Raw genomic sequence first — 26,836 nt, forward strand, 5'->3', positions numbered from 1 at the left:
CCTCTCATTGTATAAGTGAGGAAACCGAAGCCTGGTTTGTTGCCAGTTTGCCAAAGGTCACAACTGATAAGTACCAAGAGCTGGGCTTTGGTCTCCTAGCTCAAGGGTGTGATGCTTTTTCTTCAATCTATCTAGTATCAGCATAATGGAGAGCTCTGGGGTTCGGCAGACCTGGAATCAAAATCTGGTTTCTGCCATTTACTTGCTAAATGACTTGGGCATGTAACCCAATCTCTCTGAGCATCAGCTTGCTCATCTTCATCATGTTAATGGTAGAAGTACCTATTTCCAAGAATTGTAGAAAATTAAATAACTCTATATGGTGCCTGGCACATTGTAGATGCTCAAATGGTAGTTATTGTTAATATTAATGTAAATGATCTGTCCCTTCCCGTGCTAACATTTTGGGTCTTAATTTTTTTGTTTGTTTTTAATCAGTTACCTTCATGCTGACCAGTTGCCATCTGATGAAAATGAGAGTTTGAGAGATTGACCTTAAATCAACCAAATGAGAGAGATAAGAATATTAATGCTGCTGCCTTTCCCACTATTATTCATGCCTAGGCATCCCAGTCCACCTGGGGCTGCTGTTGACAGTGTATTATTTAGCACTTTTTCTCCAAGGATCTTAGAGCACTTTACCGAAACTGTCAGCTCTTCTCCAAGTGCCTCTGTGAAGGAAGCCACCACCTGGTCACCACAGATGTCTCCAGGGTCTGAGAGCCCAGCCTCCAGAGCTGCCAGTATTTTCTTTAGGCTCCTGGGATTCCCTAAGCTGGACTAGGACATTTATTTGTGGATCTGTGGAGAGCCTGGTTTTGTATAGAAGGCTGAAGGAGCATCTGTAGGCCCTGCCCTGAGTGTAGTAGTGGTTGGTGGGTTGTGGTTGGGTTTTTTCTTTTCCCTCAGTTCCACAAAAGGTCTTCAAGAATATACACCAAATTGAACACGGTTCTTCTGTTGAAGGCAGCAGAAGGAGCGCAAAGGAGGACTTTGACTTTACCTATTCTCTGAACTGTTTTTACCATGAGAATGGTGATGTTTTACTTAAAAGACAGAAATGTTCAAGACAATTTTTCAAAGCCATTTGAACAGAGCCAAGTTCTTGTCTTATGGATGAACCTTTGATTCCTGTTCTGTTCCAAAACATACTGATTTCTTTTTCATGTTAGCAAGTAGCTTTTATTAGCAGAAGCTGGTGGTTTGATAAGGAATGGAGACTGTAGGAAGGAATGCTAAAGGAACCTACTGATCCCTAAAACAGAGCATTGGCCTGTGGTTTCTGTTACAGACCAGAGATTAACAAGTGGCTTTTGAGGCCATTTCTGGCATACATGGTTGGCTCCTCTCATCATCTTGCTGCCTCTTTGAGTTTATTCTCTTTGGCTCAGATAGCTTAGCCCTCAATATTGCCGTGGAATCCTCCTCTCTTGGGATGAACTCAGGGCTCTTTATAGTTCCAGGTACTTTAGTCCTTTGAAGGGAAGAGGCTCTTTGGTGTTACCTAGAGAAGGGCTTCTTGAATTCCCTTCCACACTGGGACGAATTCTAACTGCATTTTTAAAGATTGCTGTGGTGTACTAGTTCTGCTTCTTATAGGAAAGCTAGCATTTCTGACTTCTCAGCTAGCTAACATTGAGAGCTGGACATAGACACAAATGCATACCTACCTACCTGCCTTGCCTTCGGGGCAAGCTTTTTTCCCCTAGAACTCAGCAGAAATGCTTCCAACCTAGTAAAGTAACCAGCTAGTTTGTAGAATGTCCATCCAACCTGTATACTTGGAAGAGAACCTAAAGATGCCCTCTGACCTCCAATGTTATTGTGAAAGTCACCTTGAACTGGTATTTCCAAGGTGAGCTTGTTGTGGGAATAGGAATAGACTCAAAGCAGGCCTCTTCAGATGTGTCTCTTTAGGAGAACTCTTTTCTTAACCCAGACCTGAGCCCTTATCCAAAGCTTTCATCCTTTCTTCAAGGTACAGGTATTTTCTAGTCTGGAGTTAATGTGTGGTGTTGAGCCAGTGGTATTGCTAGAGGATGAACATGGAGCCAGTGGGGGTAGGATTGGGGTACATTTCCTGGGGTGAATATTTTTGGTATTGAGCTCCTGATTGCTAATCTTGGAGTTTATTTACCCAAAGTGAACTCTTTACTGATTATTTCAAGACAGACAAACCCCCAAGTAAATGCCAAGTCCTCATTGAACAACTTAAAACTAGGGGAAAAATGGATTTGCTCAGTTTGGTAAACATTTGTTCATCCTTGTTATGAGCCAGGTGGTAGGAATATAGGCCCAGACCGTCTCGTTTCTGTGCAGTGTGTCCCTTATATTTTAAAATACGGTAACTTGGAGAAAGTGAGTCTTTAGTAAATGTAGGTTGTAATAATCTGATAGAGAGGGGAATCTGTAATTATTGCCCAAACTTGTTAACATACTCTTGTGGCTCCTGGTCCTCTCCTGGCAGTGTTTTATAAAGCTTCCTCAGTGGAAAAGAACTAAAGGCTCACTGGAATGCCTCTCTCTTACAACTGTGGAAGTTGAAGCTGGGAAAGAAGATAAAAGTAATAGATCTGCTTCTGGTAGATAGGCCAGAGATCAGCAAACTACAGATTGTGGGCCAGTTACTTGTTTTTATAAATAATCAAATGGATGTGGCTATGTTTCAATAAAACTTTATTATCTGTGACTGCTCTTTTGCACTACAATGGCAGAGTTGAGCAGTTGCAGTTGAAGAGACTGTATGGCTCACAGAGTCTAAAATATTTTCTATCTGGCCCTTAATAGAGAGTTTGCCATATGTAAGCTATAGTATCCTGACAACATAATGTTTGCGGTGTGCGTGCCCTTGATTGTTTAGGAAAATGTTAATCATGTAGTAGGATTGTTGAAAGAAGAGTCTTTCTGCCTAATATTGCTCATTGAGGTATTGTATGTTTCAGGATCTGTCTGGTTCAATAGACGATCTCCCCATGGGGACAGAAGGAGCTCTGAGCCCTGGAGTGAGCACATCAGGGATTTCCAGCAGCCAAGGAGAGCAGAGTAATCCAGCTCAGTCTCCTTTTTCTCCTCATACCTCTCCTCACCTGCCTGGCATCCGAGGCCCCTCCCCGTCCCCTGTTGGCTCTCCCGCCAGTGTTGCTCAGTCTCGCTCAGGACCACTCTCACCTGCTGCAGTGCCAGGTACCCTCAAGTGCTGGGTTTTTGGGAGAGGGAACGGGGACTGGCTACCAACAATATCAGGGAGCCCCAGCCTTTGCTGGCAGAGAAAGCATCTCTGGTCATGTCTGCAAAGTTTCCCTTTAGCATTTGAAGAAGGGAAATGGGAGCCCTTTGTTGGAGCTCTCTGTGTATGTGGTACTGGGAGGTGCTTGGCTTTCCCAGGCGACATTCCCAGCTCTGAACCGACCTCCTAGCTAGAATTCCACACTTAGCCATGATTGGCTTACTTTCTCTGTCTGGAGCAGGCAACCAGATGCCACCTCGGCCACCCAGTGGCCAGTCGGACAGCATCATGCATCCTTCCATGAATCAATCAAGCATTGCCCAAGATCGAGGTAAGAGCCTGGGCTTTGAGGGAGGGGGTGGAGGGCTAAGGCTAACACTTGAGTACCCCCTGTCAGTAGCTTTTGGAGACCTATATGGCCATGAAGCTTAATACAATCAGAACAATAGCTGTGAAGTTAAGAGTGGGCTTAGTCATGTTGTGACTCCAGAACCGTGTTCCCCCCAGTCATTCTTTGTTTCTCCGTGTTTGTGTTTTGATGGATTAACCCCTACATACATTGTGCCTAATTTGGTCAGCAAGTGCTAAAACTCAGCATCGAATCTTTACTCTTTTAACCTTGCACCATTTTGTTTTTCTGTAATCGCTATGTGTCTTTTTAAACCCCCATTTAGTAGAAAGAGTTGACATGATCTGGTTAATGGTTATGTCACTTTGGAGGGTCCCTAAGATGGCACATAATTATATAGCCAGGAAGGTAAAGACTTCGTTCAGTTAGTTGCTAAATAAAATGTAGATGGTGAAGTCCTAGGATAAGGGGGAGCATTTGTTCCCATTGTACCGAGGTAATAACTAACATACATGGGCACTACCCACAAATAGGTTACATGCAGAGGAACCCCCAGATGCCCCAGTACAGTTCCCCCCAGCCCGGCTCGGCCTTATCTCCACGTCAGCCTTCTGGAGGACAGATGCACACAGGCATGGGCTCCTACCAGCAGAACTCCATGGGGAGCTATGGTCCCCAGGGGAGTCAGTATGGCCCACAGGGTGAGTATACTACCCAGTTAGGAGTATATAGAGATGAGACAAGAAAACAGTTCCTTGTCTGATATGCTGCTGTCTGGGGTGTAAAGAGTTGGATTGCTCTTTGCCTTTAATTCACCAAAGCCAGGCCCTAAAGTAGGGCAGGACTATCATGGGAAAGTTCTTGAATATCCCCGAGCCTCTGTTTCATCTATAAAATGGGGATAAGATATTTTTTAGCGCAAGACTGAGTACAGACACTCAATAAATGGTTATTATTGGTTCTCATACTTGTTTTTAGTAAATTAGCCCTAATAGAATGGATCTTTCTTCAAAATTAGCCCTAGACAAACTAAAGTTAAATGTCGTTCATGTAGCCTGGAAGAGAAGGCAGGAATGTAAAAAGGAAATAATTCCAGAAATACTTGAACCTGGATAGCAGCAAAGCCAGCCTTGCCTGCCAGCCAGTCTTTCTCTGTGCTGTCTTTAAGATGAAGGGACAACTGAGGCCTATCTTTATATGCATTTGCCCTCCCTTTTACTTTTTTTTAAAATGGGGTAAAGGCTACCATGAAGTTGGTCTCTTTCCAGACCAAATCTTGAATAATTCCCATTGTTTACCATCTTTGGAGTTTTAGAGATTGAGCAATATTAGTGAGTCGCTAACCAAGTCTCTGTCATCTTTCCTTCTTTGTCTCCCAGGAGGCTACCCCAGGCAGCCAAACTACAATGCCTTGCCCAATGCTAACTACCCCAGTGCAGGCATGGCCGGAAGCATGAACCCTATGGGTGCTGGAGGTCAGATGCATGGGCAGCCTGGCATCCCACCTTATGGCACACTCCCTCCAGGGAGAATGAGTCATGCCTCCATGGGCAACCGGCCTTATGGCCCTAACATGGCCAATATGCCGCCTCAGGTTGGGTCAGGGATGTGTCCCCCACCAGGGGGCATGAACCGGAAAACTCAAGAAACTGCTGTCGCCATGCATGTTGCTGCCAACTCTATCCAAAACAGGTAAGACCTGGGAAGTGAAGAGAGGGTGTCAGTGCAAGGAAATAAATTGTAGAGCCATTCAGGTCATTGAGATACTTCTGTACCTAAATCATGTCAATTTGGTAAATACGCATTTTATAGAGACCTCTTTAAAAACTAGGTTTTCTGACAGTGAAAAACACAACAAAAGTTCTGATTCTTTTTACTCCTCAGCCAAGGGTATTTTTTTCCACTGATTTTTAGAGACTGGAAAGGAGGAGGAGAGGAAGAAAGAGGGAGAGAAACATCAATGTAAGAGAGAGACATCTATTTGTTGCCTCCCGTGCAAGCCCCAACATTGGGGGGGGGGCGTGTTGAACTGGAGGCCCTTCAGTGCATGGGCCCATGCTCTATCCACGGAGCCACACCGGCCAGAGCAAAAATTCTTAAACATCCTAGTTTGGTATCAAGTTTCACATGACCAGATAGCATATGTAATGAACTGTATAAAGCATGGGTTATTTTGATTAGTAAAAATAAGTCTTGCCCTAGCCAATTTGGCTCAGTGGTTAGAGCATCGGCCTGTGGAATGAAGGGTCTCAGGTTCAATTCCAGACAAGGGCAGCATGTACCTTGGTTGCAGGCTCAATCCCCATCTCCAGCCATTTGGGGCATGTGCAGGAGGCAAACAATTGGTGTGTCTCTCACACTGATGTTTCTCTCTCCCTCCCTTCCACTCTCTCTGAAAAGCAATGGAAAAAATATCCTTGGGTGAGGATTAAAAAAAAATAAGTCTTCAGAGTTTCTTCATTTCTTCTGTCAATGTAGTTTCTTAGTTTCCAGAAGGATTTGTAATAATACACATGACTTGTATCTGTGGTGTGAGAAATAAAGGATGGTAAGAGTTGTGATTTGCTATTTCTCCTACTGTTCTTTGTGGTCCTGTGCATTTGACCTGGTGCTAAAGTGTGGAAGGTTCATGTGATTTGGTTTAATGACTTGAAGATTCATCTCTTCTTCCTTGGCCACGGTCCTCAGTGAATATGATTCCTCTGTTTTTGAAGGCTCTGTTCCTGTACTCCATTATTGGTGCCTATAGTTCTTAAAACGACTAGTCTTATTGGGATGTTATGAACCACGGTAGAATAGGGTGATTGTAACTGTAAAAAGGTGGGTTTGGTTAGTACTTCAGAATGATGAAAGCACAAAGTTTGTAGTAGGCTCATTAAGAAAGAATGCAAAGCCTTCCCTCCTCCCCCCAGGTGCTTTACTGTTAAGGGTTCCAGTTTGGTTGGGGTTTGATGTGACAAATTGAGCAATTTTGGCATAGAGAGGGCTCTTAAGTGGAAACACGCTTGACTTTGAAGGTGCCTTAGAGGCTGGCAGTACTTAAAGAGACAGGGTAGGACTTCATTCTTCAAGGAGTGTTTCCTTTAAAATTGAGCTATAGTTTCCTGTTTGGGGCTTGAACCCTCTTAGAGCCTTTTGTGGGAGGCGGAGGATAAAAATATCTAGGTGAGGGGTGGAGAGGGTCAGTGGGGAGAAAAAGGGGACATCTATAATACTTTCAACAATAAAGATAATTTTTAAAAATATAAATACATTAATATATGCGCCAGGTAGTGTGTGATTGTGGTTTGGGGGACCCATACACTTTTTCCTTGTAACTAGATGATCTTGTCTCACACAGCCCTATTTAGCTCAAGTCCAAATCTGAAAGCTTAGTGTCTCTAACTCTTGTGTGTCTATCTGTCTGTCTTTTTCCATCTTCTTTTTCAGGCCACCAGGCTACCCCAATATGAATCAAGGGGGCATAATGGGAACTGGACCTCCCTATGGACAAGGGATTAATAGTATGGCTGGCATGATCAACCCTCAGGGACCCCCATATCCAATGGGTGGAACCATGGCCAACAATTCAGCAGGTAAGTCCTAGTCATTGCTCACCCCAGGGATTTTTTCCAGAGTGATCCTCATGTCACAAACCTATTAAAGTTAAGAATTTTTTTCTCTTTTATAGGGATGGCAGCCAGCCCAGAGATGATGGGCCTTGGGGATGTCAAGTTAACTCCAGCCACCAAAATGAACAACAAGGCTGATGGGACACCCAAAACAGAATCCAAATCCAAAGTAATGATTTATATCTTTACTCTTCCCTACTTTCTGTCCATCCTTTCTAGTGATAGAAAGGAAAAAGAAGAGAGTGATTAGACTCTAGCCTTTTACGGCATCAACTAGATTGCCTCAGAAAAGGTTGTTTCCTCTTATCATGAAGGATCCCAGGATAATAGCTCATTTAATTAGTTTTGAATTAGTCTGTGGGGTTCTAATGTAAAAAAACATAATGTCCATTTGTTACAGAGGAAATGCCAGGCCTGCAATGTAAAATTCTCTGAAACCGTTTCCCCTCTCCTTGTGCATTAATAGATGGTATGTGCCATAGGCAACTAATTGCTCTTCTCTTCCTGGACTATACTAAGAGCAGCAGGAGTGGTTGGTGCCCTATATCTATAAAGGGAAAGGGGGAGATGAGGCAGGTGGAGTTTGGATCTTTGGCTTCCCTGTAGGTTAGTACTGAGTGTGCTGTCTTTTGGGCCATGTGGCAACCTGGGGATCTGGTAAGCGTTTGAGTCATTTGAAACATTTCTGCCCTTTGTCATACCTCATTTTCCCTATTTTACAAAGTAGGAGAAATTAAAAAATCATAGCTGCCACTTTCTGTGGATCTTTACCTCTGACTCCCAGACCCTATTAGCCATCCTCCTGTCTTGGACAGAATACTGTCCAAAGCCTTTCAAGCATTTGGGAGACCCTTCCTTTCTTTGAGAGTAGGTAGAGTTTTTGTTTTTTCATTTAGTCCATCCCATTGTCTCAAGATCATGTTTTGAGTTTCTTGAGTTCTCTGAAACAGTCTATAAAAGTGTGTCTAAGCCCCTGCCAGAGGCTAAGTTGGTTGGAGCCTCATACCGCACACCAAAAAGGTTGTGGGTTTGATCCCCAGTGAAGACGCATACAGGAGGCAGCCAGAGAGTTTCTCTCTTTCTCTCTCTGCCCTTCCAACTCTCTCTCTGCCCCTCCTTCCCTTCCCCCTTCCTCTCTCCCTTTCCCTTTCCCTTCTCTTCCTCTCTTTCTAAAAATCAATAAAAACAGATAACAACTTAAAAAAAAAAGTGTGTCCAGTCACCTGGGTAAGTAGTGTGGTAGTGGTAGTGACATTGATGTCAGCCCTGCTACCTGAAAACTGTGAAATCTTAGGCATGGCCTCCTTGTGCCTACTTCCTTAGCTTTTAAGAGGAGGATAACTTATAATGCCTAATGTGTAAAGGCATCCAGCACAGCACCTAATGTGTAATATGCAGTTTAGTCAGAATTTTCCTTCTTTTACAGGAAGAAGGTCTAGCTCCCTTTTAGCCTTTCACCCTAACGAAGGTAGGGCAGGTGTTAGTAACCACCCCAGAATAAGAAGCTTTATCACTGCCCTAATTAAGGGACTTCTAAGACCCTTAGCATAGGCTTTGACTCTAACCAGTTCCTAAGAATCTTTACCTGCCCCTTTCAGAAATCCAGTTCTTCTACTACAACCAATGAGAAGATCACCAAGTTGTATGAGCTGGGTGGTGAGCCTGAGAGGAAGATGTGGGTGGACCGTTACCTGGCCTTCACAGAGGAGAAGGCAATGGGCATGACAAATCTGCCTGCTGTGGGTAGGAAACCTCTGGACCTCTATCGCCTCTATGTGTCTGTGAAGGAGATTGGTGGATTGACTCAGGTGAGTGCCTGGCACTTGTCTTCCCCTGTGGTTTGAACAAACCTCTCAAGGTACTCGGTGGCTTTACTTGGCTTTATCCTCTCCTACTCTCTTGAGTCACATACTGACAGACCTGGAGCACAGATTTCTAGAAGATACGGCTTCCAAAAGGCTGGAACCTTGCTGGAGAGGATAAAGTACTAGCATTACGTTTGCCATATGTATAGGGTCCCTCCGGGTTGCAAAGACAGAAAGCCTGTGGGGCAATTCTGATTCCATGGGAGGTAATCCAACGTAGCAGACAAAGGTGAGAGTCGGAGAGATAGGCCTGGTTTTGAATCCTGTCTTAGCCACCTATGTGTGACCTTAACAAAGGTTCATAACCACTCTGAGCTCTAACATTTCTTATTTGTAAAGTAAGGGATAGTGTACCCTGCTAGACTGTCAAAAGCCAAAAATAAAAAAGCTTTCAGCAAGATTTCTGCCGCATAAATTGGTCTGCAAGATGGTATGGGGCAGCCAGAGTAGTTCCTGACCCTTTCCAGGAAACCCCAGTAGAGATGGGATTTCAGGAGCTATTTAATAGAAATTATTTGTGAATGGAGAAGTAGGTGGGGAAATTCTGTCTGTATGGAAGACTGAGGTGAATGAATTCTGCTGCAAGCCTCTGACCTGAACACCACCCTGAGCTGTGCCTCTGCCCTGATACCTCCCAGCTTCGTTTTACACTCAGCCCAAGAGGCAAACTGCTGAGGCCATGCTGACAGCACACTGTGGCTTGCAAACTTTCCTCCTATGTGTGTTCTGTAGTCATCAGACCAGGAGCCTGCTGTTGGTTCTGAGTTTGTGGCTGAGCTCAGGGGAGGCGTGGCTGGGAGGAATGTATTCCAAACCTTCTAAATCAGAAGAGGAAAACAGCTGTCACCAGCAGAAAAGAAAGTGATTGGAATGAAGCCAACCAGCAGTCAGTTATGAATTCCTTCTCCCTTCAGGCTTTATTTCCCTCCCCCACAAAGGAAAACAAAACAAAACAAGACACGTGTGCACCGCCACATAAGTGGCGTGGGAAGCAAAGCCACAGAGGCTTCTGAAGTGACCCTGGGCTTATCCCTGCCGTTCTCCTTAGTGCTAGTTCTCACACACAGGGCTCTCCTGCCTGTAAGGAAAGGGTATTGGGTTAGATTTGGCATACTTTTAATTGAGTGGGCTTCTGAAAAGATGCGGTACAGAGAGAGTCCTAAAGCCTAGGCCTGTTTTAGTTTGCAAAAGGATGCCAACCTTTTAGATGCTATGATGTAATTGAACTCTAAAGACAGTGCAGAGGAGAAAGGACACTGTTATAAGTTAGTTTGTGGAGGCTCCAGGAAGGCAAAAGATGAGTCCTGAGCTTTTCTGAAGGATTTGTAGGGTTTAGGTAGTGGGAGGCGCCATTCCAGTTGACTGGCCCAGGTGGCCTAGAGATGGGAAGAGTCTGGAATGTACCCTGCCAACACCACCTCCAGCCTTCAAGGCTCAGCTCACATGTTACCTTCTCCAGGAGTTTTCCTGGTCACCTTTCCTCCATCTAGGTTCTTTTCTTTGTGTCCTTGTCATTCTTCTCTTTGGTATCATTGGTACCACATCAACAGGTGTCACGCCGTAATGAATTTCCTTTGTGAATTGGGGCTGGAAAGCCAGTGTTCCCAACCCTTGAGAGAGAGGCTTACCACATGGTGGGCAAATAAGCATAGAATACATGAAGAAGGAGACCTGCCTGGCTAAGAGCAGAAAGAGTAACTAAAGGGACTGGGAATGGTGTGTCCAGAAGCTGAGGAAAGGAGGCAAGACTGTAGGCTGGCTTCTGGAAAGGCACAAAAGAAGTCACAGGGCCTTGAGCACCTGGGCAGTCAGGACAGTGACTGGTGAGGGAAAGGGGCTTATAGTTATATCTCACTGAGATGCAGGGGAGTAGTGGCACAATAATGTCAAATTTGCAAGGGTTTGTGAAAACCCCCAGTTTGACAAAGTAAGTCAAGCAGAGTGGGTACCGCTATTACCACACATCTCCATTTTATAAAATGTTAATTTTTAAAAAATAAATTTTTATTGATTTCAGAGAGAGGAAGGGAGAGCGAGAGAGTCATTGATCAGCTACCTACCTGCATGCCCCTTCCTGGGGATCAAGCCCACAACCCGGGCATGTGCCCTGCCCAAAAAATCAAACCACGGTCTCCTGGATTATAGGTTGATGCTCAATCGCTGAGCCACCGCCGGCTGGCAAAATGTTAATTTTTATTGATGCATTTAAAACAGGATTTGGATCTGGTGGTGACTTGCACATAATTTTTCAGCAATGCACATGTGTACAAACCATACCTTCTAAATTCTGTTCTAACAGTGATGTGAAATTTGCCCTATTATAATTGCCATGTCTGATAGTTGCAGTGATCTGTGGATAGAGCCTGCTGAGGGTAGAGGAAAACCAGCCATGAATTTAATGTTTATTGTGGACTGTCCACCAAGTGGAGTTAACGTGTTTGGTTAACTGAGAATTGTGATTCCACAAGAGATGGGTACCTGGTAGCCTGATGGGTTTTGGGACTTGTGGGCAAGAAGATGTACCCTGGCTCTTCTGGTTGGTTGTGCAGGTCAACAAGAACAAAAAATGGCGGGAACTTGCGACCAACCTCAATGTCGGCACCTCAAGCAGTGCTGCCAGCTCCTTGAAAAAGCAGTATATCCAGTGTCTCTATGCCTTTGAGTGCAAGATTGAACGGGGAGAAGACCCTCCCCCAGACATCTTCGCAGCTGCTGATTCCAAGAAGTCCCAGCCCAAGATCCAGCCTCCTTCTCCAGGTAGGGATTGGGTGAGCTCCACCAAGGCTCACCCTTTAGTGGTAGTATTCAAGTGTCTAATCCCCTTTTTCACCAGTGCCTGCCTTGTTCACCAGGGATGTATGCTCTGCCCTGCCCTATCACAGGACGTAATAGATTGGCAGACTAAAAAGAGCAGGCAGTGGTGACTCCCTTGGGAAGTAGTCTGCAGCAGCCCTTAAGTTTTCATTTTCATTGTGTACCTGGCACCTTGCCAAATGTTTATAAACTAGTGAGTGGGAGGGATTGTCAGAGGAGTGGGGAAATCTGACAAATAGCAGTGAAGCAAGACCATCTGGGAGCTTTGGCCCATTGATGTCAGTGCCTTAGAATGCAGCTCAGACTACAGCCCTGAATTCCCCAGGGAGCTCAGATGGTAATGAATGGGAAGGAAGTGGTGGGGAGAGGATATGAATGGAACTCTAATGGGAGTGCCTCTGCCCACTCTCCTTTCTGAAAGGAGGCTGAGGCCTGGGCAAGCATGGGAAGGCCAGGACTCCTAGAAGGTTGGTGTAAACACATGTGCTCTGGTGTTGACCTCCGAGGGTGTAATGAGTGACTGAGATGACTCATCAGCTGGGGAGGCCCAAGCAGTGGGATATCTGCTTCTGGGATGGGTAACTAATGGAAACATTAATTACCGGTAGTTCTGTGCTCATCAGCTTAGAGGAACATTTGAACCTGAGTGGTGACACTGCTAGATGCTTGAGAAGAGGAGCTCCTAGACTCCTCAAACCAGCAATGTGCACTGCTGGTTTGGGGCCTCCTGCCCATGATTCCAGGGGCATTGACTGGAAGGTTGTGCACCAGCATTACATGTTAGTTAGAGTCCTTGGGGGAAGTAAAGTAGTCAAGGAAGCTGGCAGAGACTCAAGGAATCAACAGCATGATGATGACATCGCCATACCACTCCTATTCTCCAAATGTGAAACAGTAAGGATCATGATAAGAGCCCTCAGATTCCCTGACCTGGCCTTAAGATTCCCTGCAGAGAAAGGTGATTTAGGCTTTAAAGAACCCTAGCTTTAGCCTTATAACAATCTTTTCTGAAGAGATCCCAGGATCTGTGAGAGTTAAATTCTTTCCTGCTCACCCTGCATCTCTGTCCACAGCTGGATCAGGGTCTATGCAGGGGCCACAGACACCTCAGTCAACCAGCAGTTCCATGGCAGAAGGGGGAGACCTGAAGCCACCAACTCCAGCATCCACACCACATAGTCAGATACCCCCCTTGCCAGGCATGAGGTAAGGCCACAAGCAGGGCAGGTGGTTTGGGGGACTCTGGGCAGAAGAGCATGAGTTCCTATGCCGCCTGGTGTGGTCCCTGCTCTGCTGCCCGCCAGTGACTCCCATGTGTCCTTTATTATCAGAGGAATTGCTTTATTTGGGGATTAATGGACTTTTCTTGCTCTGGAACAGAAGCAATTCAGTCGGGATCCAGGATGCATTTCCTGATGGAAGTGACCCCACATTCCAGAAACGGAATTCCATGACTCCAAACCCTGGGTACCAGCCCAGTATGAATACCTCTGACATGATGGGGCGTATGTCCTATGAGCCAAATAAGGATCCTTATGGCAGCATGAGGAAAGGTGACCAGTTGCTGTTGACCTTGTACTTTTGAGGACAGAGCCAGGGAAGTGGGGTGATAGCTTGAGAATGACTCAGGGTTCTTGTCGAGCCATCCTCTGAGATAAGGCATTTTCAGATCTAACTACCACTCTTCATCCCTGCCTCCTTGTCTTCCTCTCCCTAGTCTCACGTTGTTACCCCTTAACACGTACATGTTCTTTGCTGATTGGGGTCTCTTTAGATCTATGTTTTAAATCTGTCAGGAAAACAAAAGGAATAAACTTGAGTTCTGGAGAGGGCATGGGTCTTTGAGGCAAGCAAGGTGTAGATGGCTAGGCTTGCTCACCTACCAGTTTGCTCACTGCCTGCCTTTCTACACCCAGCTCCAGGGAGTGATCCCTTCATGTCCTCAGGGCAGGGCCCCAACAGCGGGATGGGGGACCCCTACAGCCGAGCTGCCGGCCCTGGGCTGGCAAATGTGGCAATGGGACCACGACAGCACTATCCTTATGGAGGTCCTTATGACAGAGTGAGGTAAGCATGCCCCCACTCCTATCTGACCCCAGAACTCCACAGCTATAATGGACTCAATATGCTTCTTCAATTTTGTTTAGGACTGAGCCTGCAATAGGACCCGAGGGAAACATGGGGAGCACTGGAGCCCCACAGCCGAATCTCATGCCTTCCAACCCAGACTCGGGGATGTATTCTCCTAGTCGCTACCCCCCTCAGCAGCAGCAACAGCAGCAACGGTGAGTGAAACCTGGTCTCAGTGCCACTATGCCTCTAGCTTTGCCATTTCCCACTCTGATCCTGTTTTTCTCCCTCCTGCAGACATGATTCCTATGGCAATCAGTTCTCCACTCAAGGCAACCCTTCCGGCAGCCCCTTCCCCAGCCAGCAGACCACAATGTATCAGCAACAGCAGCAGGTGAGGAGAGTGTCAGGGTGGACTGACTGACACACAGAGAGCCAGTTGGAAAACTAAGGTGGAAAGTCTAAGAAGCTCACTTTAGATACTTTGGTGGTCTTCTCCCACCCAGATAGCCAGCTCTGCCTAAAGAGCCAAGCCCCCACTCTTCTCTGTTTGGAGTCCCGTCCAGTTTCTAGTTCTCCAAAGGGGCGAGAAACAGGACTGATTTTGATGTTTGAACTTTTCTTTGCTTTTCTACTTAGAGCAAGGGAGACCCAGAGGGAAATAGAGAATGATTCTTGCTTTCAGAGATAATTTGTAAAGATCGTTCTCTTGGAAGTCTGTGTCTTCTAGAGGGGCAGAAGCAAGTCCAGTGAGTGTCTGGTGTAGCCATCTTGGGAGCTGTGGTTCTTTTGTGCAAAGTATTAACTTCCCCTCTGATTGTCCCTGTCTTAGAATTACAAGCGGCCGATGGATAGCACATACGGCCCTACTGCCAAGCGGCACGAAGGGGAAATGTACAGTGTGCCATACAGCACGGGGCAGGGGCAGCCCCAGCAGCAGCAGTTGCCCCCAGCCCAGCCCCAGCCTGCCAGCCAACAACAAGCTGCCCAGCCTTCCCCACAGCAAGATGTGTACAACCAGTATGGCAACGCGTATCCTGCCACTGCCGCCGCTGCTACTGAGCGCCGACCAGCAAGTGGCCCCCAGAACCAGTTTCCATTCCAGTTTGGCCGAGACCGTGTCTCAGCACCCCCTGGCTCCAGTGCCCAGCAGAACATGCCACCACAAATGATGGGTGGCCCCATACAGGCATCAGCTGAGGTTGCTCAGCAAGGCACCATGTGGCAAGGGCGTAATGACATGACCTACAATTACGCCAACAGGCAGAGCACAGGCTCTGCCCCCCAGGGCCCCGCCTATCATGGTGTGAACCGAACAGATGAAATGCTGCATACGGATCAGAGGGCCAACCATGAAGGCTCATGGCCTTCCCATGGCACACGCCAGCCCCCATATGGTCCCTCTGCCCCCGTACCCCCCATGACAAGGCCCCCTCCTTCCAACTACCAGCCCCCACCAAGCATGCAGAATCACATTCCTCAGGTATCCAGCCCTGCTCCCCTGCCCCGGCCAATGGAGAACCGCACCTCTCCTAGCAAGTCTCCATTCCTGCACTCTGGGATGAAGATGCAAAAGGCAGGGCCCCCCGTACCTGCCTCTCACATAGCACCTGCCCCTGTGCAGCCCCCCATGATTCGGCGGGACATCACCTTCCCACCTGGCTCTGTTGAAGCCACACAGCCTATTTTGAAGCAGAGGAGGCGACTCACCATGAAAGACATCGGTAAGGAGACCTCCCTGATTGGATTGTGTAATCTGCCCTTTTCCATCTTGTCCATTGCTCTCTCTCCATCCTGATATTCTAGATGAGGTTAAATCTGGTCATGTTGACTAAAACAGAACCAAAGAACTTTGGGTAAGGAAGAAATCGGCTGATTTCAGGCTTTTACTTAAAGGAATTGCTATGCAGTGATGTCCTAAGAGGACCTAGAAGCCATGAGGGGCAGAAGGTATTATCTCCCAGATAGGAACTGCCTCCGTTTGTTATCTTCATACTAGCCTGACTGCTGGGCCAGCCCTGGGCTTGGTGGATGGATGACATGGAGGTTTTATTTCAGGAACTCCGGAGGCATGGCGGGTAATGATGTCCCTCAAGTCTGGGCTGCTGGCAGAGAGCACATGGGCATTAGACACCATTAACATCCTGCTGTATGATGACAATAGCATCATGACCTTCAACCTCAGTCAGGTGAGTACAGGTGCCTAGGGAAGGTTGGAAGTTTGGGAGGGCCTGGGATCTTCTTGAAGTCGATGGTGCTAAGTGATACAGGGAATTAAGCTATCCCCAGTCAACATGGCCTCCTCCCTCTCGCTCCCCCTCTAATATCTTCCATGCCAATACTTTGCCACTGGCCATGGACTCAGAATACTGAGAACAATAATAATCTGTGTAAGATACCAGGATTGACTTCAAAGGGAATTTGAGAGAACTCTTTGGTATTGGTAAGAAATGCAGATTCTGTTGATGTCAGCAAGGACACCATGTTTTCTAGACTGCTAAGAACGTATGATCTTCATCAGTGAGCAGAATACTTCCTTTATTCTCTTTTTTATTTCATCTACTCTGAATAGAAGAGATTTTTGTTGATCCCATTTTCCTAAGGTGTAGAATGGGAATAGGGGTGAGGGCCAATGGAGGTTAATGATCTTGCAGAGGTGATTCTCCAGACCTTCTCCACAGGATGTGCACCTTGCGTTTTCCCAGTAACTGGGCAGAATTTCTGTTGCAGCGTCCTACTCTCTTGATCACCCTTAGTACCTACCAACCAACCTGTCTATCAAGGAGCTAAGGGGGCATTGTTACTAATAGTTACCGTTTATTGTGCCCTCACTTCAAGCCAGGTTCTTCCTATTTTCTTTCATGTCATACAACAGTCTTCTGAGGCAGACGTGGCCACTTAGAGATTAGTATATAGGCTCAGAATCTTATCTTTGCCTAGGTTCACACAGCTATTAATAGAGTCTGATTCTAAAACTTGACTTTATGTCTATTGCATAATTTTGCCTCCTATGAAAAAGTAAAGGAACGAATATTGATTGGACAACTTCCATATTCCGGACATTTGATATATTTCATTTAGACCTTGGAACAACCCTATAAAGTTTAGGAATTTCCAGAAAGATGGAAAAACTACAGCTTAGAAAGTTAAATCACACAACTAGGTCCTGGAAGAGCCAGAATTCAAACCTAGATCTTCCTATAAAGCCCTTATTTTTTTCATGCTGCTATACTGTTCCACCAGAAATTAATCTGATTGGAGATTATTGTTTTCTTCTAGAGATAAATGGCCTATACAGGATCCAAGCAGGAGTGTGGGTCTCCCTAGCACCAGCTTGGACCAATGTTTGCCTAACCAAAGCCTCATCCCATTCATTATGTTGCATGTTTCATGGAGTGCCAGCTTCCTAGAATGTTGGGGAGCTTGGAGAGAAGAGAGCAGATGAACATCTGTCTAAACTGCATTCCCTCTCTTGCTCATGTTTCAAGGGGTCATCCCACCATGCCTAGACTGGGGTTCCACTTGGCAGTGGGATATAGTATTTTAAGAGGGACAGTAACAATGACCAACAGGTAGGAAATTGGCCTGGTGAAGAACAGCAGAAATTGGTTGGGAAAGAGGATGTTGAGAGATGGTAGCACTGGTAGTGAGGTGCAGAGCCGTGGGTCAACATTTTTATCCTGAGGCAGGCTCGCGTGAAGGTAAGTTGGTTGGGCAGAAGGAAGAACTTTGTGCCTGTCATGGGAGAGACTAAAGAGCCTTTGGGAAAGAAGCACTTCTGCCTTTCCCAGTGCTACAGATGGTCTGACCTGGAAGGAAAGCGGGGAGATTAGATAGAAGACCCTTGGAGGTCTCTCAAATCAAAGATTCTTATCTTAGCCCACTTTTGTCCCTTAATTTGTTTCCTGTTCTTCCTTTTTTAGCTCCCAGGGTTGCTAGAGCTCCTTGTGGAATATTTCCGACGTTGCCTGATCGAGATCTTTGGAATTTTAAAGGAGTATGAGGTGGGTGACCCAGGGCAGAGAACACTACTGGACCCTGGGAGATTCAGCAAGGTGTCTAGTCCAGCCCCTGTGGAGGAGGAAGAGGAGGAGGAGGAGGAGGAGGAAGACCTTCTAGATCCTAAACTAGAGGACAAAGAAGAGGAGGAAGTAGTTGAAAATGATGAGGAGATGGCCTTTTCAGGAAAGGACAAGGCAGCCTCAGAGAATAGTGAGGAGAAACTTATTAGTAAGTTTGACAAGCTTCCAGTAAAGATCGTACAGAAGAATGACCCGTTTGTGGTGGACTGCTCAGATAAGCTTGGGCGTGTGCAGGAGTTTGACAGTGGCCTGCTGCACTGGCGGATTGGTGGGGGGGACACCACTGAGCATATTCAGACCCACTTTGAGAGCAAGACAGAGCTGCTGCCTACCCGGCCTCATGTGCCCCGCCTACCAGTCACCCGGAAACATGTCACAGCAGCAGAGGGTACATCAGGGACAACAGAACAGAAGGGTGCCCCACCTGATGGCCCTCCAGAAAAACGGATCACAGCTACTATGGATGATATGTTGTCCACACGGTCTAGTACGTTGACTGAGGAGGGAGCTAAGAGTGCAGAGGCTACCAAGGAGAGCAGCAAGTTTCCATTTGGCATCAGCCCAGCACAGAGCCACCGGAACATCAAGATCCTAGAGGATGAACCCCACAGTAAAGATGAGACCCCACTGTGTACCCTTCTGGACTGGCAGGATTCCCTTGCCAAGCGCTGCGTCTGTGTCTCCAATACCATCCGAAGCCTGTCATTTGTGCCAGGTAACGACTTTGAGATGTCCAAACACCCAGGGCTGCTGCTGATCCTCGGCAAGCTGATCCTTCTACACCATAAGCATCCAGAACGGAAGCAGGCACCACTGACTTATGAGAAGGAGGAGGAGCAGGACCAAGGGGTGAGCTGCAACAAAGTGGAGTGGTGGTGGGACTGCTTGGAGATGCTCCGGGAAAACACCCTGGTCACGCTAGCCAACATCTCGGGGCAGTTGGACCTCTCCCCGTACCCCGAGAGCATTTGCCTGCCTGTCCTGGATGGACTCCTACATTGGGCAGTCTGCCCTTCAGCTGAAGCCCAGGACCCCTTCTCCACCCTGGGCCCCAACGCCGTCCTCTCCCCTCAGAGACTGGTCTTGGAAACCCTCAGCAAACTCAGCATCCAGGACAACAATGTGGACCTGATCCTGGCCACGCCCCCCTTCAGCCGCCTGGAGAAGTTGTATAGCACCATGGTGCGCTTCCTCAGTGACCGAAAGAACCCGGTCTGCCGGGAGATGGCTGTGGTACTGCTGGCCAACCTGGCACAGGGAGACAGCCTGGCAGCCCGTGCCATCGCAGTGCAGAAGGGCAGCATCGGCAACCTCCTGGGCTTCCTGGAGGATAGCCTTGCTGCCACACAGTTCCAACAGAGCCAGGCTAGCCTGCTCCACATGCAGAACCCGCCCTTTGAGCCAACTAGTGTGGACATGATGCGGCGGGCTGCCCGTGCACTGCTGGCCCTGGCCAAGGTGGACGAGAACCACTCAGAGTTCACATTGTATGAGTCACGGCTGTTGGACATCTCAGTATCACCATTGATGAACTCATTGGTTTCACAAGTCATTTGTGATGTACTGTTTTTGATTGGCCAGTCATGACAGCCGTGGGACACCTCCCTCCCTGTGTGTGTGTGCGTGTGTGGAGAACTTAGAAACTGACTGTTGCCCTTTATTTATGCAAAACCACCTCAGAATCCAGTTTACCCTGTGCTGTCCAGCTATTCCCTTGGGAAAAAAGTCCCTCCTATTCCTTTCCTCTCAGCTTCCCTTACCTCTACCTTTCTGTTCCTTGTCCTCACCTTACTCCCCTCAGGACCCTACCCTATTTGAAAAGACAAAGCTCTGCCTACATAGAAGACTTTTTTATTTTAACCAAAGTTACTGTTGTTTACAGTGAGTTTGGGGAAAAAAAAATAAAAATAAAAATGGCTTTCCCGGTCCTTGCATCAACGGGATGCCACATTTCATAACTGTTTTTAATGGTAAAAAAAAAAAAAAGGAAAAAATACAAAAAAAAACCCTCTGAAGGACAAAAAAGGTGACTGCTGAACTGTGTGTGGTTTATTGTTGTACATTCACAATCTTGCAGGAGCCAAGAAGTTCGAAGTTGTGGACAGATCCTGTTCACTGGAGAGGCCTGTGCAGTAGAGTGTAGACCCTTTCATGTACTGTACTGTACACCTGATACTGTAAACATACTGTAATAATAATGTCTCACATGGAAACAAGAGAAAACGCTGGGTCAGCAGCAAGCTGTAGTTTTTAAAAATGTTTTTAGTTAAACGTTGAGGAGAAAAAAAAAAGGCTTTTCCCCCAAAGTATCATGTGTGAACCTACAACACCCTGACCTCTTTCTCTCCTCCTTGATTGTATGAATAACCCTGAGATCACCTCTTAGAACTGGTTTTAACCTTTAGCTGCAGCCACTGTGCTGCCACGTGTGTATATATATGACGTTGTACATTGCACATACCCTTGGGTCCCCACAGTTTGGTCCCCCTCCCAGCTACCCCTTTATAGTATGACGAGTTAACAAGTTGGTGACCTGCACAAAGCGAGACATAGCTATTTAATCTCTTGCCAGACATCGCCCCTCTTCTTGCGATGCTGTACAGGTCTCTGTAAAAAGTCCTTGCTGTCTCAGCAGCCAATCAACTTATAGTTTATTTTTTTCTGGGTTTTTGTTTTGTTTTGTTTTCTTTCTAATCGAGGTGTGAAAAAGTTCTAGGTTCAGTTGAAGTTCCTGATGAAGAAACACAATTGAGATTTTTTCAGTGATAAAATCTGCATATTTGTATTTCAAACAATGTAGCTAAAACTTGATGTAAATTCCTCCTTTTTTCCTTTTTTGGCTTAATGAATATCATTTATTCAGTATGAAATCTTTATACTATATGTTCCACGTGTTAAGAATAAATGTACATTAAATCTTGGTAAGACGTTTGTGAGGCTTTTTGCTGTTTTCAAACTATTTAAAATCTTGACCTTTTGGAGGTCAGGATTTATGTGGGTCCTGTTCTTGCAACTCTCCCTTGTTGTGCGTGCTCCTCTAAAAGGTGGCATCCTGGAGCCTGTCATTTCTGCACCATATTTCACTTTACCTTCCACAGTGTACGTTTAAATTTAAGAAAGCTGAGATTTTGCCTGCAAGAGGAAGTTCTAGGCATTAAAAGGATGTTAGCCTCTTGAAATAAAGTGAGCTTAAATAGCCAAAGAAATTGATGATACTGTAGAACAGCAATATTTAACCTTTTTCATCTTGTGGCACACATAAACTAATACTAAAATTCTGCAGCACAACAAGAAATACATTTTTTGCTGATCAAAAATAGGTATACTTTTGTTGTTGTTAATCCTCACCCAAGGATATTTTTTCCATTGACTTTTAAAGTGGAAGGAAGGGAGGGGGTGGAGAGAGAAACATCGATTGGTTGCCTCCTGCATTCGGCCCCAGGCCAGGAACAAACCTGCAACCCAGGTACATGCCCTTGACCAGAATCAAACCCCCTACCCTTTGGTGCCCCTGCTGATGCTCTACCACTGAGCCACACTGGCCAGGGCAAAAAATAGGTATACTTTTGATTCACGCCTGATGACTATTGTGTAGGCTGTTGTCACTTTATTTGACAATCTAAGGGAAAAGAGATCATTGCCTCTGACTTAAGGTCAGGTATTGCATGTTACTGTTTTTTGTTTTTTAATCTCACCTGAGGATATTTTTTCCATTGCTTTTCAGGGGGGCAGGGGGAGAGAAACATGGATGTGAGAGAGAGACATCGATTGGTTGCCTCCCAAATGTGCCCCAAGTGGTGCTGGGAATGAGCCTGCAACCAGAGGTATGTGCCCTTGGCCAGAATCAAACCCAGGACCCTGATGTTCTAACCACTGAGCCAAAGCAGCTAGAGCGGTATTGTGTGTTTTAAAAATTCTTGGCACACCAGTGTGCCATGGCACACCTTTTGAAAATCACTGTTCTAGAAAGAATCCTTTGGAAATAGTTGGCAAAGGGGATGATTGCTATTTTTCTTAGAAATCAATAAGACAACCATTTATCTGGAGGCAGCCTCCAACTTAACCATTAATTTCTCCAGACTGGCTCTCTCCCCTGATTCCAGATGAGAACATTCAGCTGCTTGACATCTCTGGAAGTTTAGTTTGAACATGCCCAAACTAAAATGCCATATTCCCCTAGAAACCTGCCTTTCCCATGGTTTTCTCAGTAAATGGCAACTCCATCACTTGGCTAAAAAAATCCTTTACTTTCATTTCCACATCCAATCTGTTAGCACTCTTCAAAAAACAATCCTCAGTCCAGCCACTACTGCTGTAGTTTAAGGCATTATCATATCTTTCTTTTTTGAGTTCCTGAAATATCCTCCAAACTGGCCTCCCTGCTTCTGTTTGGCCTAGTAAGACCTATTCTCTATAGCAACCAGAATTCTCCCTTTAAAACCAAGTCAGGTCAAAATCCTTTAATGTTGCTCACTCTAAGTAAAAGTCCAGATCATTATAATGACCTACAAGGCTCTCAGTTGTCTAGCTTGCAGTTACCTCTCGTCTCCTCTCTTCCCCATTGCTCACGGCACTATACAGGGCTGTTTCCACCTTGGGGCCTTTGCATTTACTGTTCCCTCTGTCCAGAACACACTCACCAGATAACTGCATGGTTCAAGTCCTCATCTCTGAAGTCTTTGCTCGAATATATCAGTGTATCTTTCCCTGGCCACCCTATTTAAAATAGCAATCTGCTCCCCTGCCTTATCTCCCTTCTCTGCCTTAATTTCTTTTGTAGGGCTTTTTACCTTCTGGCCTATTGTATATTGTACTTACCTGTTGTCTGACACTAGAACATAAGCTCGCTGAGGACAAGGGGTATATTTTGTTCACTGCTATATCCCTGCCTTACAGCACAGTCTGGCACATAGTTAATGAAATGTAGATGTTGACCAGATGCAGATACTTTTATAGGTTAATGTTAAAATATATAGCTTCTCTGTTCATCCACTTCCTTAAGGAAACAGTGGAGAAACCAGATGCAGTTACAGAGAAATTCTATTATTGTGGACATTTGGAATTGAAACTTGAATTGAGTACCTACTTGCGTACCAGATATAGTACATCAAATAATCCTACAACAGCCCCATATCTGTGAGATCAGTATTCTGGCTCCCGTTTTATAGCTGAGGAAAGTGGCTTGTATGAGCTCACACACCAACTGAGGTCTCCCTGACTCCAAGGCCCATAGTCCTCCTAATTCACCAGACTGTACCTTCTTCCTGGGTCGAAGGACAACCAGAGCTAGACAGGCAAGAGTTTTGTTTTGTTAAATATATTTTTATTGATTTCAGAGAGGAAGGGAGCTGGAAAGAGAGAAACGTCAATGATGAAAGAGTCATTTATCTTCTGCCTCCTGCACGCCCCCTGCTGGGGATCGAGCAGGAAACCCAAGCTTGTGCCCTGAACGGAAATCAAACCTCGATCTCCTGGATCATAGGTCGAACCTTAACTGCCGAGCCATGCCGGCCAAGCCGTTTTTGTTGTATTTGGCACAAGGTAAAATTATCCCAAGAATTTCAATCAAGTGTTTATCAAACTAACTATGGTTGTTAATATTTGAGTCAGAAACAGGAATGAATAATTAATATTTCTCTATTGAGAGAGGGAGAAATAGCGACAATTGGCTAACTATCAAACAAGATGCCCTCCTCGGACTCTTCTAGAGAAAACTAAATGGGAAGCTTTTCATATCTATACTTTGGTGAGCAATATTGCTAATGGCTATTTTTGCTCTGGGCCTCTTGAACTCCACTTTCTAGTGTAGAAAGTGCATTTCTGGGCTGTGTGTGGAGCATTGCCTAGGAGTTTGGTTTCCTGGGTTCCTTTCATCTGCTCTCCTGCAATGCAGGGGGAGCCTAGCCTGGTCTCCAGTTTCTGACTGGAGTTAGCACAGGCCAAGAACTGCTAGCCACTGAGCTGTGAGTAATTTGCTTTTGAGAAGTAAATAGAACCTTGCCAGTAGAGAGCCCAGGGGTGTGGCCAGCAGTTCTTTTCCCAGGCTCCTCCCTCCCCACCCCCTAAATGACCTTAACCTTCTTTCATAGCTGGAGAGCAGCCAAGTCTGGCCTAAACAATACTCTCAACCTCATTGGCTCTTTTGCCTTGTAGCCACTGCCACCCCTAAGTGGCTAAGGCCCTTCCCACTAGGCCTCTCAGTGGGGTCAAGGTTTTCTAACTACTGAAAGGCAAACACCAAAGAAAGAGTGAAAGATAACCTAGTGTTCATGGCCTTTAAAGGATCAGTATTTGGGTTCTGCAATTGGGAGGTAGGACAGGACAGGGTCTTTGTCCTGGAGTGGATGGGCATCTTCAAGTGATACAGCAGAAGCCCAAAACATATGCTTTTGGCTACCCCAGATTTCAGGATGGATGTAAATGTCTCTCAACATCCTTGGAAACTGCCAATGAATGCCTTTTATCCATAGTGAAAGGAAGTAGCATAAAGTTCTGGTAAGGCACAGCTGCCTGTCATCACAGTCATTAGCACTGCCTACTAACAGTTGGCAGTGACAGGTATCAGAAGCCTATGTGGACACGTGTGTCCCATAATGCCATGGCCTCGAGGGCAACGTCCCAGATCAGGATAAGCTTCTCCAATATTCAAATAGGATTGGGATCATGGAAGTTTAGTGTCTGGAAACTGAGTTACTGTGAATAGATACACTGTACCATTTCTCTGCTCAGCCTGGAGCCAAGGCCATCTCCAGATGTGGCAGGAGGAAGGCAAGCCAGCTACAGAGAGAAATGAGCTGTCAGGTTGCTTCAGGGAGGCGAGTGCTCCATGAGAACTTCCTCCACACTTTCAGCAGAAAAAGCACTTCTCTTTTCATTCAAGAGGGTGTAACAGCCCATCCTTACTGAGCACTTTGTGCCAAGCACTATAAAATCCATGAGGAAGATATTATTTCCATGAGGACAAGAACTGTGTCTGCCTTGCTCAGCGCTCATCCTCATCTTCGCTCACAGAGCAGGCACTCACATTTTGTTGAGTGAACCAAACAGGTAAGATAGGAATTTAGTGAAAGAGTAGTTAGGAGTTGGTGTGCCCTATGTAGTATTCTTGGGATAGCGGCTATAGCCCATAAGGACTTGTGTGGGGAAAAAGGAAGAGAGGGAAAGAGGTAAACCTAAGAAAAATTAAAACAGTGTGGAGTGTTAGAAAAAAACAGCCTGGGAGACTAGAGACCTACATTTAAGTCCCACCTCTGCACTAGCTCTGTAACTTCAGGCCAGTCACTTCCCTGAGTCTTTGCTCCTGCATTCATGAACTATAGGCATCACATTAAACGAGCTGATTTATTCACCAGATCTTTATTGAGTACATACAGTGCGCAAAGCACTGTTCTAAGTGCTGGCAATACTTTCAACAAGGCCCCCACTCTCACACGGAGCTTACATTTCTTAACAGGAAAACATGATGAGTAAAACTCATGGACAGGACAAGCAGGTGGTGATAAACGCTATGAAGAAAACAGAACAGGGTGATGGGATAGTACAGGGTAGTGCTTGTGGCTGGATAGTCAGGGAAGGCCTCTCTGAGGAGGTGGCTTTCAGCTGACATCTGAATGCAGTGGGTTTGCCAAAGGGTGGTCTGGCAGTGAAGTGTTTCAAGCAGGGGAAATGGCATGAGCAGAGCCAGGCAGTATCAAAAAACACAAATGCTGTTACTCTTACATTCTGGAAACAGTAACATTGTTTAGGTCGGGGCTTGTATTATGAAATTGTTTCTTGATGGTGTAGGATATTTGCTTCTTAATGGAAGTGGCTGGGTGATGTAGAGCCTTTCTGGAGCCCTGGGATACATCTCCGTTTCCCTGGCTCCCCCACAGTGCTGGTAGCACAGCTGGCTCCATTTTAGCTGCTGACTCTAAAAGCACACTAGATAGATTTGCCTCTTCCACTACTTACAGCCTTGGAGGCCCAGAACCCCCTGCCACTCCACCTAGTCTTCTTCTGTTCTGACAAGTCAGAGCTTTGAGGGCACAAGATTCAGCTTCCCTGTTTTCCTGTGGGAGCAGGATCCAGAAAATGAAACAGGAAACAGAGCGGAAGGGGGAGGGGGTAGCAGAGAAGGAAAGGAAGGAGAAATTGCAGGAAAGTAGAGCAGAAGATCTGGACAAAGTTCTACCTCTAAAGGGTGACAGTTGAGCTTTTAGAAAACAGTCTGACTTGTTACAAGAGATCCCTGTCCGTTTTACAAATAGATTTTTGAGGGAATTTAGTGTGGGCAGAGGGAAACTTAAGAATGCATTTCTTTTCCCAATGTGAATTCACAGAGCAAGGACAGTTCATTTGTCAGTTTTGTCTTTGCAAGCAGAGTGCTGCTTGGAGCCCCACAGATTTCTAGAGTCTCGAGCCACAACCTCAGGCCCCAGTCACAAGTGTGCCCTGCAGCTTTGTGGATTCACTCACAGGCCTCTGGAGCTAAGAACAAGTGTGTGTTACTGAAAAGCCTGGGGGAAGAGTCTTCTAAACTCCATTCCCCCCCCCCCCCCCCCCCCCCCCCCCCCCCCCCCGTCTCCTCCAATGCACAACTAAAATGTGATTTATACTTTATCCACCTTATACACAAAAAATACCTGAAGGGCAGTTTAGGTCCCAAGGCCTGAAATGAGTTACAAAGAATCAAAAGATACAGTCCCTGGCCCCCACAGAACTGATCTGGGCTAGTTTGTGTGTTTTTTGCCGGAGAGATAGCAACCATCTCCTTTGTTCCCACCCACACGAGTAGCTGTTGCTGAAGATAAACCCCTCCCTCATCCAGTGCTGTGGCC

General features: G+C 46.1%; 1 protein-coding gene across 1 annotated transcript in view; it reads left to right on the forward strand.

Moving 5' to 3' along the window:
* ARID1A (AT-rich interaction domain 1A) overlaps nucleotides 1–20,948 on the forward strand; it is a 72,624-nt gene extending 51,676 nt beyond the window's left edge. Inside the window, exons 5-20 of the mRNA XM_081144148.1 lie at nucleotides 2,943–3,183; nucleotides 3,468–3,557; nucleotides 4,109–4,276; nucleotides 4,955–5,267; nucleotides 7,005–7,150; nucleotides 7,246–7,355; nucleotides 8,785–8,994; nucleotides 11,601–11,808; nucleotides 12,939–13,071; nucleotides 13,246–13,418; nucleotides 13,782–13,932; nucleotides 14,013–14,150; nucleotides 14,233–14,329; nucleotides 14,768–15,659; nucleotides 15,994–16,124; nucleotides 17,859–20,948. Coding sequence (XP_081000274.1) covers nucleotides 2,943–3,183; nucleotides 3,468–3,557; nucleotides 4,109–4,276; nucleotides 4,955–5,267; nucleotides 7,005–7,150; nucleotides 7,246–7,355; nucleotides 8,785–8,994; nucleotides 11,601–11,808; nucleotides 12,939–13,071; nucleotides 13,246–13,418; nucleotides 13,782–13,932; nucleotides 14,013–14,150; nucleotides 14,233–14,329; nucleotides 14,768–15,659; nucleotides 15,994–16,124; nucleotides 17,859–19,604 — 4,947 coding nt within the window. The 3' untranslated portion in view covers nucleotides 19,605–20,948. The remainder of the gene's footprint in view (nucleotides 1–2,942; nucleotides 3,184–3,467; nucleotides 3,558–4,108; nucleotides 4,277–4,954; nucleotides 5,268–7,004; nucleotides 7,151–7,245; nucleotides 7,356–8,784; nucleotides 8,995–11,600; nucleotides 11,809–12,938; nucleotides 13,072–13,245; nucleotides 13,419–13,781; nucleotides 13,933–14,012; nucleotides 14,151–14,232; nucleotides 14,330–14,767; nucleotides 15,660–15,993; nucleotides 16,125–17,858) is intronic.
* Nucleotides 20,949–26,836: the final 5,888 nt, after the last annotated feature.

This window comes from Miniopterus schreibersii (genome assembly GCF_964146895.1).
Source record: "Miniopterus schreibersii genome assembly, chromosome: 8".
In the NCBI taxonomy this organism is placed as follows: domain Eukaryota; kingdom Metazoa; phylum Chordata; class Mammalia; order Chiroptera; family Miniopteridae; genus Miniopterus; species Miniopterus schreibersii.